The sequence below is a fragment of the Empidonax traillii genome, unplaced genomic scaffold, assembly GCF_003031625.1.
Source record: "Empidonax traillii isolate 1590-97213 ecotype Southwest subspecies unplaced genomic scaffold, ASM303162v1 scaffold283:size781446, whole genome shotgun sequence".
Taxonomy (NCBI): Eukaryota; Metazoa; Chordata; class Aves; order Passeriformes; family Tyrannidae; genus Empidonax; species Empidonax traillii.
Genome location: NW_020955476.1, coordinates 1 through 15,158, shown reverse-complemented (window position 1 = coordinate 15,158; position 15,158 = coordinate 1). Strand labels below are relative to the sequence as shown.

At 50.1% G+C, this 15,158-nt stretch overlaps 1 protein-coding gene across 1 annotated transcript; it reads right to left on the bottom strand.

Moving 5' to 3' along the window:
* Nucleotides 1-1,428: 1,428 nt before the first annotated feature.
* Nucleotides 1,429-15,011, bottom strand: CHGA (chromogranin A). The gene is made up of 8 exons (XM_027890304.1): nt 14,800-15,011; nt 14,282-14,328; nt 10,441-10,534; nt 9,941-10,009; nt 7,696-7,794; nt 5,587-6,090; nt 4,654-5,132; nt 1,429-1,977 (listed from the first exon to the last, which is right to left on the bottom strand). The coding sequence occupies exons 1-8, from the start codon at nt 14,843-14,845 to the stop codon at nt 1,894-1,896; spliced, it is 1,422 nt and encodes a 473-aa protein (XP_027746105.1). The 5' UTR covers nt 14,846-15,011; the 3' UTR covers nt 1,429-1,893.
* Nucleotides 15,012-15,158: the final 147 nt, after the last annotated feature.

The following is a 15,158-nucleotide window of genomic DNA, read 5'->3' as shown; positions in this document are numbered from 1 at the left end:
CCTTTCCAACACATAATGAAAATAAATGCCTTATAACAAGTTCTACTTTGCTTCATCTTTCTGAGTGCATAGGGCAGCGAGATGAACAGCTTTTTGGGAGAAACTTGTTTTCACGAGAATTGAATGTTCACATCCTTCCTGAGTGCAGTTGTTTGCAGTTGTTTTGGACATCCTTATACCAGAAAGATTTTATTTGATTTCTCTTCTAACAATTAGAGGGAAGTCAGCTATTTTTAGCTTGCTATATAACACACCTAAACATCACTGGGATTTAAGCTACTCTTATACATAAGAATTTATTCATAGCGTAGGCTTCTGAGGTGATTGTTCTTTCATCATCTGGGATAGGAATTCTTGATTTCTCAAAAGGTAGCAGGAATATTTAATCAGAACCCTGTTTTGGCTGGTGCAAGAGAGAGAGAGTTATCTCACTGAGCAGCAATAAATTTTGCTAAGCAACAGGCACTCTCACAAGGGTGCTCATTAGATGCTGCCTGGGGCTTGGTGCAGCAACCCCAAGGCAGGGCTGGCTGTGGCAAACAGAGTTATGGCTGAGCAGAGCAGCAGCTACCAGCTGGTGAGGCATCCTCCCAGGCCTTGCACTCAGGCCTTGAATACCATCCTTCCCTTGGAAGAAAGTCCTTGGGTCTCAGCTGTTCTGTGGTCTCAGCTGAGCTTCAAACTGGGGCATCTGGAGTACAGCCCTTGCAGTGGATGGGCCTTTTCCTCTGCTGCCAATACACAAAGAACATCTGAAATATTATGATTTTTGTAATATTTTGGAGACTTTTGGGGCCAGCTTCCCCAGCCCAGGCACCACCCAGTCCTCCAGCTGCCATGTAGCCTGAAACCCAAGGGATGGGGACAGTTCTGCCTGTAAGCACAGTGCCAGCCAGCCGCCACGACTCCTGTGGGCCGGCACACGGGAGGGACATCCCCTCGGGCTGGGCCTTCACCTCTGGGGAATCACAGACCAGTACTTTTCCTCGTGACTAGCCTATTTGTTGCTTCTTTTTTTTCTAAACTACCTGTGTGTTGTCCGAAGAGCTTGAGTTGGTCAAGCATTGACACAGTGTTTAAACTTTTAATTGTTTTCTCTCTGGTCAGCCTTGTGTTCACCAATGGACCTTGGTTGTGACCCCTGAAGCTCCCAGGTCTCACTGAAGCTCCCAGGACATCCAGTGCCAGGGCTGAGCTGTGCAGCACCAGCGGGCCCTGGATGGGCAGGGAGAGCTCTGCAGCGCTTGGGGACCACAGGGAAGTGTCCTCGATGCTGGGCCCCAGCGGGCAGCAGCGCAGGAGCCTGGGGAAGGAGGGAAATGCCATCATCACGTGTCTGCGTGAGGGGAGCCCTTCATTCCCCTCCTCTCCGCAGGATCCCTGCAGCGTGCCGTGCTGACAACAGAGACTGAAGCTGCCAAAACAAAGGAAGAAACCCACTGCAGTTTTATTTTTCCTTAGATAAATTTTTTATATAGAATATATTACAGTCAGAGTTCTCAGCACTTAATCAAAAGATAACAAGTTATTGCAGTTTTTTACCCAGTGAAACTACCGGTGAAAGGAGAACTTTCTAGAAAGCTGTCTTGTCTTTAAAATAAAAAAAAAAAAAAGAGGGGAAAAAACCCCCACCCAGACAGAAAATACACACGTAGGTTGCGCTTCACACCCACCAGCGCCCGGCCGGGCGGGTGGGGATCCGAGTGGACAGGGGAGCGTGAGGTGAAGCAGCGGCGATGGGCACAACACTATGGCGAGGGAGGCAGGCCTGGGCGCTAGCGAGGGCGGTGCTTCTGCTCGGCTTAATTGCTCTTAACTCAGGAAATGGAAACGCGGTGGGGAGGCGGGAGGGTGGCGCCGGTGCTCTCGCCTGCGCAGGGAGGGCTGGAGCCCTCAGCCTCGCCTCAGCTCGTGCAGCTTGTGGGCAACGCGCTCCAGCTCGGCCTCGATGGCAGCCAGGCTCTCCAGCTCCTGGTCCTGCAACAGAAGCCCAGGACACGTGTCAGCACCCACGGGTGGGCAGCCCTCGCCCCACAGAGCTACAGAAAGCCTTGCCTGGGGCATGAGCACAGCCGCATCCTGCCCCGTTCCTTCAGCCTGCTCCTGCATTTGCCCCTCTGGACAGACATTGCGTACAACCCTGATTTCTCCTGTCCTAATCGCTGCAGCAGGTAATGGGGACGAGACGTGCAGCTCCCGTCCTTCCTCAGCCTTCTTTCTGCCAGGCAGGGCAGCTCCCAGCAGGTCTGTACCTCCAGAACAGGTTGGAGGGAGCTGGGGCCAGGGCAGCTCTGCTGAACTGCAGCGGGCACCTGCACTGAGCCAGTGCAGTCAAACCAGGATGGACGCTGGTGCCTGCCACCTGTGGCAAGTGCAGCTTGAGCCCTGCTCGTGCAGAGGATGGTGGTGTCTCCTCTCCCCATGTTGCCCTGGGTGTTTGTGTGTACCTCCACTATCAGAAGAAGCTTTTCTGTTTGGGAAAAGTAGTGACTGAGGAGGCCATCAAGGCTCGAGCTGCCCATCACTTGGTGGTCTTTCTACAGCGGCTCTTGTGTATCTGTGCTGTCACCTGAAGCTATTTTATTTAGTGCAGGTACTCAAATTCCTAACTGCATGGCTTTACCTGAACTTGGGTCGTACCCAGCTGGCCCTGTCTTGCTGCCAGCTCCAGCCCTGCCTGTCCCTCACAGCTGCCATCAGCTGGGGCTCTCTGCATTCTCCCAATGCAGCAGCAAGCTCTGTGGGAGCAAACTTGGCACTGTAGATGCTACAAGTGCCTATTCCCATCAGCAGAACCGAGGTGACAGCCCCTCTCCTGTGCAGAGGGAACAAAGCCTGCAGCAGCTGCCAAGCACAGGCTGCCACTGAGCTACTTCCCAGCACTGCATCTGGCTGGTGTGAAAAAAATTAAGGAAGAATGTAAAAATAAGTAATTTTTTTCTCTTCCCTGAGCTATTTTCCTGAACAGGGAAAAAGTCACCGTGTCCCTCCACAGGGCCCTGGGACGTCTTTGGTTGCAGCAGGGTGCAAGCAGCTCAGGGTGCCACAAGCACGCTGGGAGCCCAACTGAGCCCAAGCCGCTGTTCCAGTGAGTTTTGTTTGAAGCAGGTCAGGGAGCAGCTGTCTGAGGCTTGCCTTTCTGGAGGAGAGTTTTGGTTACAGCTGGAACCCCCAGAAAGCGGAAAAATAGCTCTGTGCTGAGATACTCTGCAGCACCCAAAGAGAGCCTGGTCAGGCCCAAACCACTGCCTCATGCTGTGCCTGTGTGTTCTGGATCACTTCTGCCTGGCCCCACATGTTGAGCCTTGGAGAGTGCAGAGAACAGCACACTCAGCCCCCATCTGTGCCCACGCTGGCCTCACTGGCCAAGCCACATCACCACATGGCCTGAAAATGAGGAGAGGGAACAGGATGGCAGCTGGTCTGGCAGAGACAGAGCCTGTCTTCCCTTCCCTCACTGCTGGGTACCTTGTCTAGACACTTCCTCACTGACTCCCAGAGGCCCTGATCTAGTTTAAAAACAAACAAACAAACAAAAAACCAACCAAACAAACAAAAAAAACCCAAGAAAGTGTTGTTGCAGCTGTAAACATAGCAGTTTTGCAGCCTCAACATCCTCCTTCCCAGTCCTTCTTAGTTTAGAGACTGAGTCCACCGCCTTGCAGACAAGGTGGACCCCAGAGCCACTGGCATGGGGCAGGTGGGTAGCAACCTCCTAAGGGGAGAGACCTGGGATGTGAGCAGATGGTAGTGAGGAGCCAGAGGGGGCAGCCCACCCCACTGCATCCCTGCTTCAAGCTGAGACATTTGGCTTTGCTTTGAACCAACACAAGTGGAGATGCTCTTTTGGTGGGGGATGCTGATGGGCAATCTTTGGCCAGTGGTTTGGTGAGTAACTAAAGCAAGAGGCTTGTTTTGGAGGGAAGAGAGCTGCAGCAAACTGGCTTCGTTCTCCTGCTGCCCCAGCCTCTTCCCAGGCACCTGATCATGGCCTGTCCCAGGGCAAACACCCACAAAGCCCTCTGAGCTATCCCAAATCAACTCCTGTGCCTGGAGCTGGGCCTCAGCACAACGGTGAATCCACCAGTCCTGGCTTCTGTGGAGGTGCTGAGCTACTACCCCGCATCACGCAAGGTATCAGGGAAGGAGATGTCTGACTTTGAAAGCCTGACTCGGATGTATTCCAACGTCTGTTAACAGTTTTGACTGCAATGGCCCAACTTTCTCACCAAGCTGCACCCCTGATTAACCTCTGTAGGAGGTCTGACATTACTCACTCCATTCCTGAGACAGGGAAAGCATTTCCTTTGACTTGGAAGGGCTTTGAGACACAAGGCCCATCCCCAGGCTCCAGATATAGCTCTGGTCACCATGTCCAGCATAGGCCAGTGCAAAAGTCTTGTCACTGGAGACATGACTCTGTGGGGCAGGGAATGGTTTTGCTTTAATCACTAAAACAAAGATAAAAAACAAAGACACAACTAGGTGCAAATTTCAATAGTACCTGGGGCTGAATGACTAAAAGTTCACTAAGCCTCAGCTTAATGTCACAGATAACCTTTGCTGGCTATGTTAATGCCAAGGGAGATCTACATCTCCCAGCATAGTTTGGATAACCAGGCAGGATATATTCTTAAGCCTAAGTACACCAACCTCTGTTCTTCTGTTAGCACTGCCCTCCTCGTCCTTCTTTTCTTCAGGCATGGGAGCAAGTGGGAAGCCTCCTTCACTGCTGTCCTCCTTTGAATGATGCTTCCATGACCTTTTCACATCTCCCTCTGGACTACGGAAGGCATACTTGCGGGACCGAAATGCCTTTTTCATGGACCTGTCTGGGTCTTCCTCACTATCATTTTCCTCCCTGCGCTTCTTTGATGTCAACTGCTTGGCCAGTTCATCCATTTTATTCCATCTCTTGGTGTCTTCCCACTCCCTGGAGGATTCCTCCTCTGTCTCATCACTTTTGGCATCCCTGGTCTGGAAGGTGTCCTCCTCCTCCTGCATCCCCTCATCCTCAAGGTGATGTCTTCCTCCTCTCACTGCCCGGGGCTGCTCTTCCTCCTCCTCCTCCTCTTCCTCCTCCTCCTCAGAGCTCCGCCCATCTTTGCCAAATCCCAGCTCATCATCATTATCTGAAAGAGCATAAAACAAAACAGTGAAAACAACTGTTAACCTGGTTGCAGTCCACCTTTGAACTGAGGGGTGATGCCAGATGGGTTTCCTGACTTAGGCCCACTTTCCTAGGATTCTGGAAATACCCACTCTCCTGTTGCCCTGTCAGTAGCGAGGCTTGAAGTCAGCAGTGCAAAACCCTGTAGGAAGTCCAAGAAAAAGGAATTGGTTGTCCCTAGGACCTAGAAGAGCTGAGCAGCAGGCAGCAAGGCAGCTGCAGGGCCTGTTGCCTGCTGTGCATGGGCCCATGTGTCAGGTGCTTGTGGTGAGGTCTGGGTGGCTGCTGGCAAGGGTATTTCTGTAAACCCAGTAAGCACCTGCCTCAGCTTTTTGGCTTTAAAGCCTCTAATCCATCTGTCTCAGTGCTCTCAGCTACCATAGGAAAGTATCTGTGCAGTCAACTGGGATACGTACTGTCATCTCCCTGCACCTCCTCAGCCTCCTCGTCCTCCTCAGCCAAATCAAGTGACCTCTCTGCTTCAGTAGGGTCCTCCTCTGCAGCATCATCTCCGTCATCCTCCCGCTCCACACGCTCCCCTGCCACCTCCTTGCTGTGCTTCCGACCCTTCCTGGATGGCTCCTCTCCCTCACCCTCAAGCTCCAGGCTGTCCCTGGAGCCTCTGGGCTCCTCCTCTTCATCCCCTTGCTGCTGATGCTCATCCTCACTGAAATCTTTGCCTATGTGGTTGTCCAAAGGTTTGTCTCGCTGGGCATCCTCTACATCCCTTATGTCATTGCTTTCTGCTTCTTCCCGATCCTCTTTCTCTTCAGGGTCAGTATCCCTTGGCCTGGGCTCCCTCTCCTCCAGGCTATTTTTTCCCTCCTCTCTTGAATCTTCATTTTGCAGGGGTTTCTGTTCTGTCGGCTCAGTCAGGGACCCTGTGGGCTGTTCGTCTTCAGAGTGCTCCCCTGCTGCATCTGCACAAGGACAAACAAGAAGAAACACTTCTGCTGAGAGCTCATTTCACAAGCAGCAAAGCCCAACCATTTCCCAGGGAGCTTCAGCCCTGCTCAGCAATCTGCTAAGCCAGCCCGTGGATCCTTTTGCAAGTCACTTCAGCATATGTTTGTGTTCAGGCAAGGCAGTGCTCTCTCTGGTGCCGGTGCTCCTGGAGAGACTTGCAAGGCCGAAGTTAAACATATGCCAAAGCGTTTTGCTGCGGCACAGGCCTCATCACCGTCTCTTGAGATGCCAGCAACGAACTCGCCCTGCGTGAAACCAGATTGCAAGTAAAATGAAATTATTTAGGAGTGTAACACGGCACTTGCTCAGCTCTCCCTGCTCTGAGTGCTGTGCTAACATTGCATTCTTATTTCTCCCATCAGACTAAACAGGTATCCAGCCGTGTTCCCAGGGTGCTGGAGAGAGGGGGAGTGGCTCTGCATCTGCAAAGGAGCTACTCAGCAGGAGCTTAATGTGAGCTGGGTATTTGCTCTTGCTCAGGTGACACTGGTCTCTTTTAAGACAATTAGACATAGAAACCACTTTGCAAAAGAAAAGATGTGTACTTAAAAGCCAGATAGGTATGGAAAAGCTCTTGCAGCCCCAAGGAGGGCTGAGGGGTGTACTGGGTTGAGGGGATGCTGGTCACACAAGGCTGGTGAAGACCAGTGACACCGTGCTGGTCACTGGTGTCACTGGCACTGGACTGTCAGCAGGGCTGGAAGGCCCAGTATGCCACACTTCATCCTCATCGGTCTCCACACTGCTGGAGCAAGAGGTTCAGGTCTGCCCTGACAGGAGGGAGATCCAGTGCCACCGTCCTGTCTGTTGGCTTTTGGCCATGCTGGCTGCATCAGCAGCCCCCAGGGGTGTCACTACTCATTGCTTTGAGCAGCTTTGGAATGAAGTTTCTGTGCTGCTGTGGTTCAACCACATGCCCCAGAGCCCTCTTGAGACTCTCTGGGGGGGTGCAGCTGCTAGACAAGAAGTCACATCCCCCCACAGCAGCATTGTGTCTTCCTGACAAGGAGGAAGAAAGGGGCCAAACCCTCCTCTCTGCTAAACTGCCTGTCTCTAGTCAGGCTGTAGAAACATAGTGACAAGGGAAAATCCCAACTGAATATGATCTTTCCAAGATACAGTGGTTTTGTTGGGGCATGTGCAATGTGTGTACCAAGTTCCATTTTTCTTTCAGAGATCCATTACCCCAATATCTTAGATGCCTGTAAACAAGGGTGGCAGGGACAGACCCAGATCACTCTTGCCTGTATCACTGAGTCTTTCAGTCCTGGATTTCCCTGGCTGTGACTCATTTAAACATTAGGAGTGAGTGATAGTTGGGGTAGAAACAGTACCAGTTTGGTAACTTGACAATCCCCAATTACTAAAGCTCAGAAACTACATGTTGTTTAAGCTTGTAAATAAGAAGAAAGCAAACATCATGTTGCTTTGTGTGTCTCAGTGACAGCATCAAAGAAGATGCTTACAAGAGAAGCAGGTGGACATATCAAGGCTGTTAGAAAGAACATCCTTGTTTACAGCCTGACCTGGATTTCCTGGGGGTGGAGGCTGACACTGACCTCTCTGCTTGTTCTTGTCCTTCTGACTTTCAAGGACTTCAGAAAGTTCATCTTCGAAGCCACTGTTTTTCTTCTGCTGATGAGTTCTCTCATTGGCACCTGTGTCAAGTAATAAAAAGTACGGAAAGGCAACAATCCCTCCTGTGTTTCAGAAAGTAAAGGCAGGGAAATAGCTCTGCACCCTTTGTATTTTCTACAGCAGACAAATCTGCCACAGGGGAGCTGTGAGGAGAGGTGAGACTGGAGGATACGTGAATCAACCTCAGTAACAAAACCACGATCAAAAACATCATCTGCAGGAAATAAAATGGTCTCTAAACAAACAGAGAAGCAGGGTTGCCAGGAAAACTAATATTGGTGGAGATCTAGGGAATAAGAGGTGCTGAACTGCAGCACACTGAGGCCAACAAAAGACTGCAGCATTAGAGAATTAAGGGATAAATATTGCCTCCTGCCAAATTCTGCCTATGTACGTCTGCTGAGGTGATCACTGTGCCCTCCAGCCTGGTTGTGGGGGCCTCTCTCCCCAGAGTGCTGGGAGAAAGAAGCAGCATTCATTCCCACTGCAGGGATAGCCTGGGGCTATCCACTTGATAACACTTGACAAACACAACACCCTGGAGAAAGGTGTCTGAAGGCAACACAAGCTGGAGATCAGAATGCAGATGTCCTGGCAACCAGCACTTCCCAGACAGTCCCATTCCAATGGGGTCTGCAGGCCAAGAAAGGTCTTTTTAACCCAGCTCATGCCCTGCTTCTATAACTTAATGTAACGGCAAGAGGGAACACTGCCCAGTGCTCTCTAGCCCAGAACTGAATGGTGTAGATTCTCCAGCCTGAGCAGAACGAGCTGCAGCCACCTCAGGGGAGACCAAGATAAACACCTTTACTTTTCCCTTGGTCTACAAGACTGTCCTACCCCCACTCTCTGTGATCTGTAGATGAGAGCTCATGTTACCCTGGGACTAAGTGGTGTGAGGGGCTCAGGGCAAGGAAAGAGTGAAGCAAGATGCACCTCTGTGAAACAAGTTCCTTCTCATGGACTCCATGTCGAGTGGCACAGCCTCTCTTATAACTGAGTGCTCCTCCTCAAATCCCTGCTGTGCCTAGGCACCAGCATCCCAGCACATTGAGGAGGCTGAGGTATGGATCACTGCAGCATCCATGGGGCCCATCTGAGGTCACCACCCAATTGGCCCCTCCACCATTTGGGTAGTGATGAAAATATGGCTTTGGAGCTGCATGAGACTCTCTCCCAATCCTGACTTTCTGAAATTTTTCCTCTCCCTTTTCCCTGTTGCCTCTGTGTCTTCCTTACTCTGATAGTATTCTGGTGGCACTGCCTTCCAGCCATCCCTGGCAGACTTGCCACACAGGAGCAGGGCACAGGGTTGCCCTGATCATCTCCCTGGTGATGCCCAGCTGTCACCCAGGTTAGCCCAGGGAGAAGAAGGAGGGAAGGTTAGAAGGTACTTTCCCTGTAGCCTGGTGAGAGCCTTGTTGCAACCTCAACTGACCACCTGGACAGAGGGATCTGGACTAGCTTTGAAGCAGCCTTGCCTGGAACCTGCATGTCAGCTCTGGGCACCTGAGAACAGCCCTTCTTCCCCTTGCACACCCTTTGCACAGCTCTGTGCTGCTGCTGCTCCCACGTTGACCCATGGTGAGCAGCCTGCACCTCTCCAAATCCAAGAAGCTTGCATTTGAGTTAAGAAAACCATAAAAAAAATCCCCCATTAGCTCAAGAACATTTTCACTGGGATCTTTTAGGTGCAAGTTCTACTCAATGCTCAGTGTGGATTCCCTTCTGCCATACCTGGGTTTAGTGCTAAATTCCAGCTGCACAAACAGTGAAGATTTTCTTGCCTTTCATTCCAGTTTGGGAGCTGGTGATTATTTGTTGAATTAAATTACAGTATTTCCTTTTAGGGTCTCCCACTCCAAAATGTCTATACTCTCCATCACCACCAAATTATGTTGATAGTTATTGAAATCATTAGATACATATTGCAGATACATATTGGAGTTATAATCAAAATTCCTGTCTCCGCTCACACAATCTCTGCTGCAAGTCCTGTAATCATACGTCGCAGGGCATATTTATGTGATCTCAAACTAATGTAAAATAAATTAAAAAAACACAAACCAAACAAGCAATAAAACTGTGTAAGGGGCTACAGAAGATGAAAACACCCTTCCCTATAACTTCCCCATGTATTCCCAAATAACCATGCTGATACTGTACCTTGAGCAGCAATTTCCTGAAGTTCCTTCAATAGGTTTTGGTGGCGAAGGATAGAAATAATTCGTTCATCTGCAATAGGGAAGACTTAGTAAAGAAAGTAGCCAAAGAAAACCTCCCCCTACCCCCAGGAAATTAAAAAGAGCCCCAAATGCCACCTCTCTCTTCATTTGCTCTTCCCTCTCCCTTGGCCTGATTTGCTGCCACATCTCTTAACTGTGTGGTTAAGACGACAGGAAGGTCCTATGAAAACCAGGCAGTTTCATGTCAGCCAGCACCCCCTGGCCACTGTGCCTGCATGAGGCCAGACCTGGAACAAGCAACGGCTCAGTCCCTGCTTCTGGGGACAGTGCAAACTGGTAGGGTGATGGTGAGGAAAGTGAGTGCGTTGAGGACCCCTTAACAGGGGTCAGAGATACAGGGCTCTGCTGGTCAGGGCAGGACCAGCCCCTACTTGCCAGATCCATGCTTGCTGATACCCAGCATTAAGTCTGAGGCTGTACCTCCTCGGAGTGTTTCTAGGCATTCCTCGCTGATCGGCAGGGGGTTTGGCTTAGATAAAGTATCAGAGATGACCTCTACAATGCACTTCATCACCTAGAAAGAGACAAAAATACAAACTGTTTTTTTGTCTTTTGTTCCTAAATCTACTTGTTACAAAGGCTAAAATGCAGCAGGTGCTGTCATGGATCTTTCTGGTTAAGCCAGAACTGAATGTTCAGTTCCTATTTTACCTGATGCAGGAACAGAGAGTACCTCCTGCAACTCAGAGGTGAACAAATGACACGTGACAATGGAAAGAGCTTCTTCAACATGACACACAATTAAGCTGAGGATTTCACAGCTTCAGACCATCCCAGGGTCTGGGCACATCAGGAGAGTAAAGGGTATCTGGATATATGTATAGAAAGCTCAAAATCGTCCTCTTTTAAGCCAATATATCTCAAGCTGCATCTCATAAAAGGGCTCAGTGGGTTGTAGAGAGAAACAAGGGGTCATAGCTATTCAATAGGTGACCTTGAAATCTTATAAGGTCCTCAAAGCCTGAGAAAGGCACCACAGTTACATTGCAGCCAGGCATGGAGGGTGAGGGGCAAACTATTTTCAAACACAGAGTAAAAATACTGCTCTCAAACCCTAGAGAAGGACAAGACACGCTGGAGAAGTGTTTGACCTTGAACTTTGAATGTTCATCTGTTACAGACTGAAAGAACTGTACACGGTAGCAGGTCATCTGAAAGCAAAGAAAATCTGGCGCAGCTTCTCAGACAGGATGAACTCTGGGCCCACCCTTTCCAGCAGCTCTTCTCATCAGTGTAAGATGAGGAGCATTATTTATCTGGTTTGTCACCTGTACTGAGATGAAAGGCCTAACTCTTCATCCATGCAACTGCAGCACTGCCGATACCACAGGGATCCCAGAGCTGTGTGTGTGGTAGGAGAATGAAAGAGGTGCAGAGGCAACATGATACCTCTGTCAGATGTGAAGCCACATAAAAACACACCACTGGAAGCCCTAATGTGTTATCATGGTAGACCCAAACGATCACACAGGAGAGAAACATTCACTACAGTCTGGTGGTGGTTAGTGGTATAGGAATCAGGCTGCCTGCTTCAAAAGGGTGATTATTTATAAAGCAGCCTAGGAAGGATGCAAGGCTAACAACTGCCTGTGGAAAAAACAGAGGCTAAATGGGAAAAAAAAAAAAAAGAATACAAGTAAGGCTTGGGAGAAAAAAAACTACTCACTGAATCTCTTTCTCCTGATGATTTCTGCAGGCAGCCCTGAGAGCCCTGACCTCCCTCACAATGCACCATTCTCAGGAGAGCTGAGCACTGTGGCTGCAGCAGAAATTAAACACAAGTCAGCAGTTCCCAATCATCTACAATGCTGTTCATTCAAGCAACTGGATATATTCATTGACCAGCTGCAATGGGCAAATTTTCACCCCATGTAAGGAGAGAATTCTGCTTTTGCAGATCACAGGCTAAAATGCTGAACTCCTAAACTCCTTTGAGTTTGAGGGGATTGCCTGATGGATTAAAAATGTTACAGGAAAGACCTAAAAAAAAAAATCAACAAGAGGATTTTCCCTAGTATTAAACTCCTATACCACAAGCAATCCAATAATACTGATTTTAGATGACTTTGAGCCACCTCACTCTACCATTAAATTGAAAGAAAACCAGATTCTGATTCTCCTATCACATGTTTCCCAACCTCTGAACCCCCTTATTACAACAGTTTTTGATGCAGCTTCAGAGTTAAGGACTTTCTCAGCAGGAGAAATAAGAATCTAGTTCAATGAAATATTCTATTCAAGCTTTATAAAGGCTTCCAAGCTGATTCAAGGTCTTTGTCTGAGCACAAAAACCCACATCAGTCACCACAGAAATACAGTCAACTCTGTGGAGGAACTTTGCAAGGTAATTAGATGAAGAATGCAGTCGTTCCACAGCACTCTCCTTGTCCTTTTGTTAGAGCAAGTCTTGCAAAGTGAGGCTCCACAAGGTCATGAAATAATAGCCTGCATCAGGAAATGGACGAGATCCTTTCCAAATGAATGTAATTAATCCAGTGCAGAAACTCAGACTGGATTTTTGCCACAGCTATCATCTAACCATGAGCAGGTAACTAGATCCTTAAGAGCAGCTCACAATGTCCCCACACAGAAATTTCCAAAGGATCTTGTCCTTAGAAGGACAGACTTCTCCATGTTTGAGCTTGGTTGTGCTCAGGCCCTTCTGAAAAGTATGGTAGTAAGTGGGAAACAAGCACAATAGTGGGCAAACACCAGACACATTGTAAATGCTTTGGTCATGCTCAGCTGCTTGTGGAAAGCCCTCGGTGTAAGGGAAGTCTGATGAGCTGCCCAGGAAAGGCCTGCAGGTGCTGAGCACCCATTACACAGCCCTGAGCCACCCACAAATGCTGGTGGCACAGAGCATGGTGTGTAGGAAGAGCTGCAGTGCTTGTTGCTGTATTCATGTGATGATATCCCTGCCCTGATCTGTCCTGTAAGACCAGGACTTCCTTCATTAAAATGCTGTGTCTCAGAGGGTGGTGAAGACAGAAAGCCCTAAGGCTCCTTCCAATTACAGCGAATTTAAAAGAAAGCTGATCTTGCTCTCAGATAAAGCATATCTCAGGCTAATGTCCAGGGAGGGGGGCAGTCTTGGGAAGGAATCCTTCCTTGGTGGAAGCATTTCCATAGAGTTGCACCAACTGCCACAAAAGTGCCATTTTTAACACATGGAACATATTAGGGGATAGATCTCCCAGGGAAAATCGTGGAATTAATGGCCTGTGCCACCAGATGCCCAACGAGCATCACACTCCAGCATGGCCAGTTGAACTGCCTATCCCACATGCCCTTCCTCAGCAGCACACAGACCGAGGAAGGCATCCGGTGTCTCACAGCTCACGGCTCAGCCCCAGCAAGGGCTAAGCAGGCTAAAAGTCTTAACAAAGCAACCAACCCTCCAGGCCCAGGCACGCCTGACAGAAAACAGGGAGGAATTGTTCATGGCACATGTCCTATAGGTAACGGGTAATGGAGCCTGTACCCTCCCCTCCTGCTGCTGAGGGAAAAAACAATTTGTGGCTAGAAAATTTCAAAACACAGAACATGTCAAGAAGTAGGGGGGAAAAGGCTGGAGTTTCCTTTCTGGACATGAATTTCTGTAGAAGTTTTAATTTGGGCAGCCAAGAGATTGGCTTATCTGAAAGACGGGGAAGGAGGAGGTGAGGGGGGTAGTGCCTGTCACAGATAAACAGGGGCAAACCCACCTATCCAAGCATTTAGGCTGCCAAAAGGAGAGCACACATTTGCAAAGTGCAGCTATAAATGTCAGAGGGCATGACACAGATGTAGGCACGGAAGCCTATAAAAGAAGGCTGGAGAGGTCAGCCAAGTCCCGCGCTGCTTGTAGCCATCCAGACAGGCTGAGCAGCCGCTGAGAATGGATTAGCAAGCCGAGAGTACCAGTTGCCTATTTTTCCGGAACATGCATGTCTAAGGAACATACTACACACGTGCAAGCACAGATGTACACACCCCCAAACACACACAGTTCTAGCAATGCCCTTTCCTGAATCACATCTCCCCCCACTCTCTCCTGAGTCACCTCCTGTTGGGAGCTTTGAAAAGCTGAAAGTAGGAGGACTGGGGAAAGGTATACCCAGCCTCCATCTCCTCGCTAAACATGCTTGTCCGATCCCTCTGGTACCTCCTAAGGGACTTCCTCCAGTGCTGGAGCAGGCCAAAACCAAACAGCTGGGTGGAGGTTAAACATCACATCCTTCCTCTTCATTTGACCCTTCCACTACTGGCCCATCCTTACCTTAGTGTCGCCTTTATTCATGTCATTTGCCACAGGAAGGGAGATGGCTGTAAAGTGGGGAGAGGTGAAAAAAGATAACTTGTTATTCATTTCAGTTGTGAGATGAGCAAGGAATTACTATCCTGCTAAAAATGGGAGTGGAGAAGAGGGCTGTCACTCTCTGGTGGAAGTAGTCCCTGGGTGCTGCAGCTGGATTTTTGCACTGTACCCCTTTCAGTTGGGAAGGGAAGGGAAGGGAAGGGAAGGCAAGGCAAGGCAAGGCAAGGCAAGGCAAGGCAAGGCAAGGAAAGGCAAGGGAAGGTAAGGGAAGGGAAGACAAGGGAAGGCAAGGGAAGGGAAGACAAGGGAAGGCAAGGAAGGGCCCGGCGCGGCCCTCGGCAGTGACCTTGCGGCGGCCGCTGTCCGCGGTGCTGACGGGGCCGCTCCGTCGCTGTCCGCGGTGCCGAGGGCCGGAGGGGGCCGGGGCCGCAGCGCTGCCCGCGGGAGGGGGACACGGAGCCCAGCCCAGCCCCACTTACCCGGCACGGCCAGGAGCAGGACGGCGAACAGTCCTGGGCGGCTCATGGTGCTGGCGGGATGGAGGGAAGGAGAAAGGGGCAGAGGGTGAGTCCGTGCTGTCGTGAGGGCTCCAGGCAGAGTGCCGGGGGGAGACCAGCACCGGGAGTGTGTATCTACGCCAGTGCCCTGGCTGAGGATCCCAGATGGGGCACTGCAGCAACCGGCTCATTTATATATCCCAGCCCTCGGAAATGGCGTCAGGAGGAAGCCACCTCCTCCTCTCCCCCCTCCCCTCGCACAGAGCCTTCCTTCCCAAGAGCCTCCATCAGTCACCGGCTGTCGGAGGAGCGGCCACATGCCAGCATCCCTCCGACCTCCC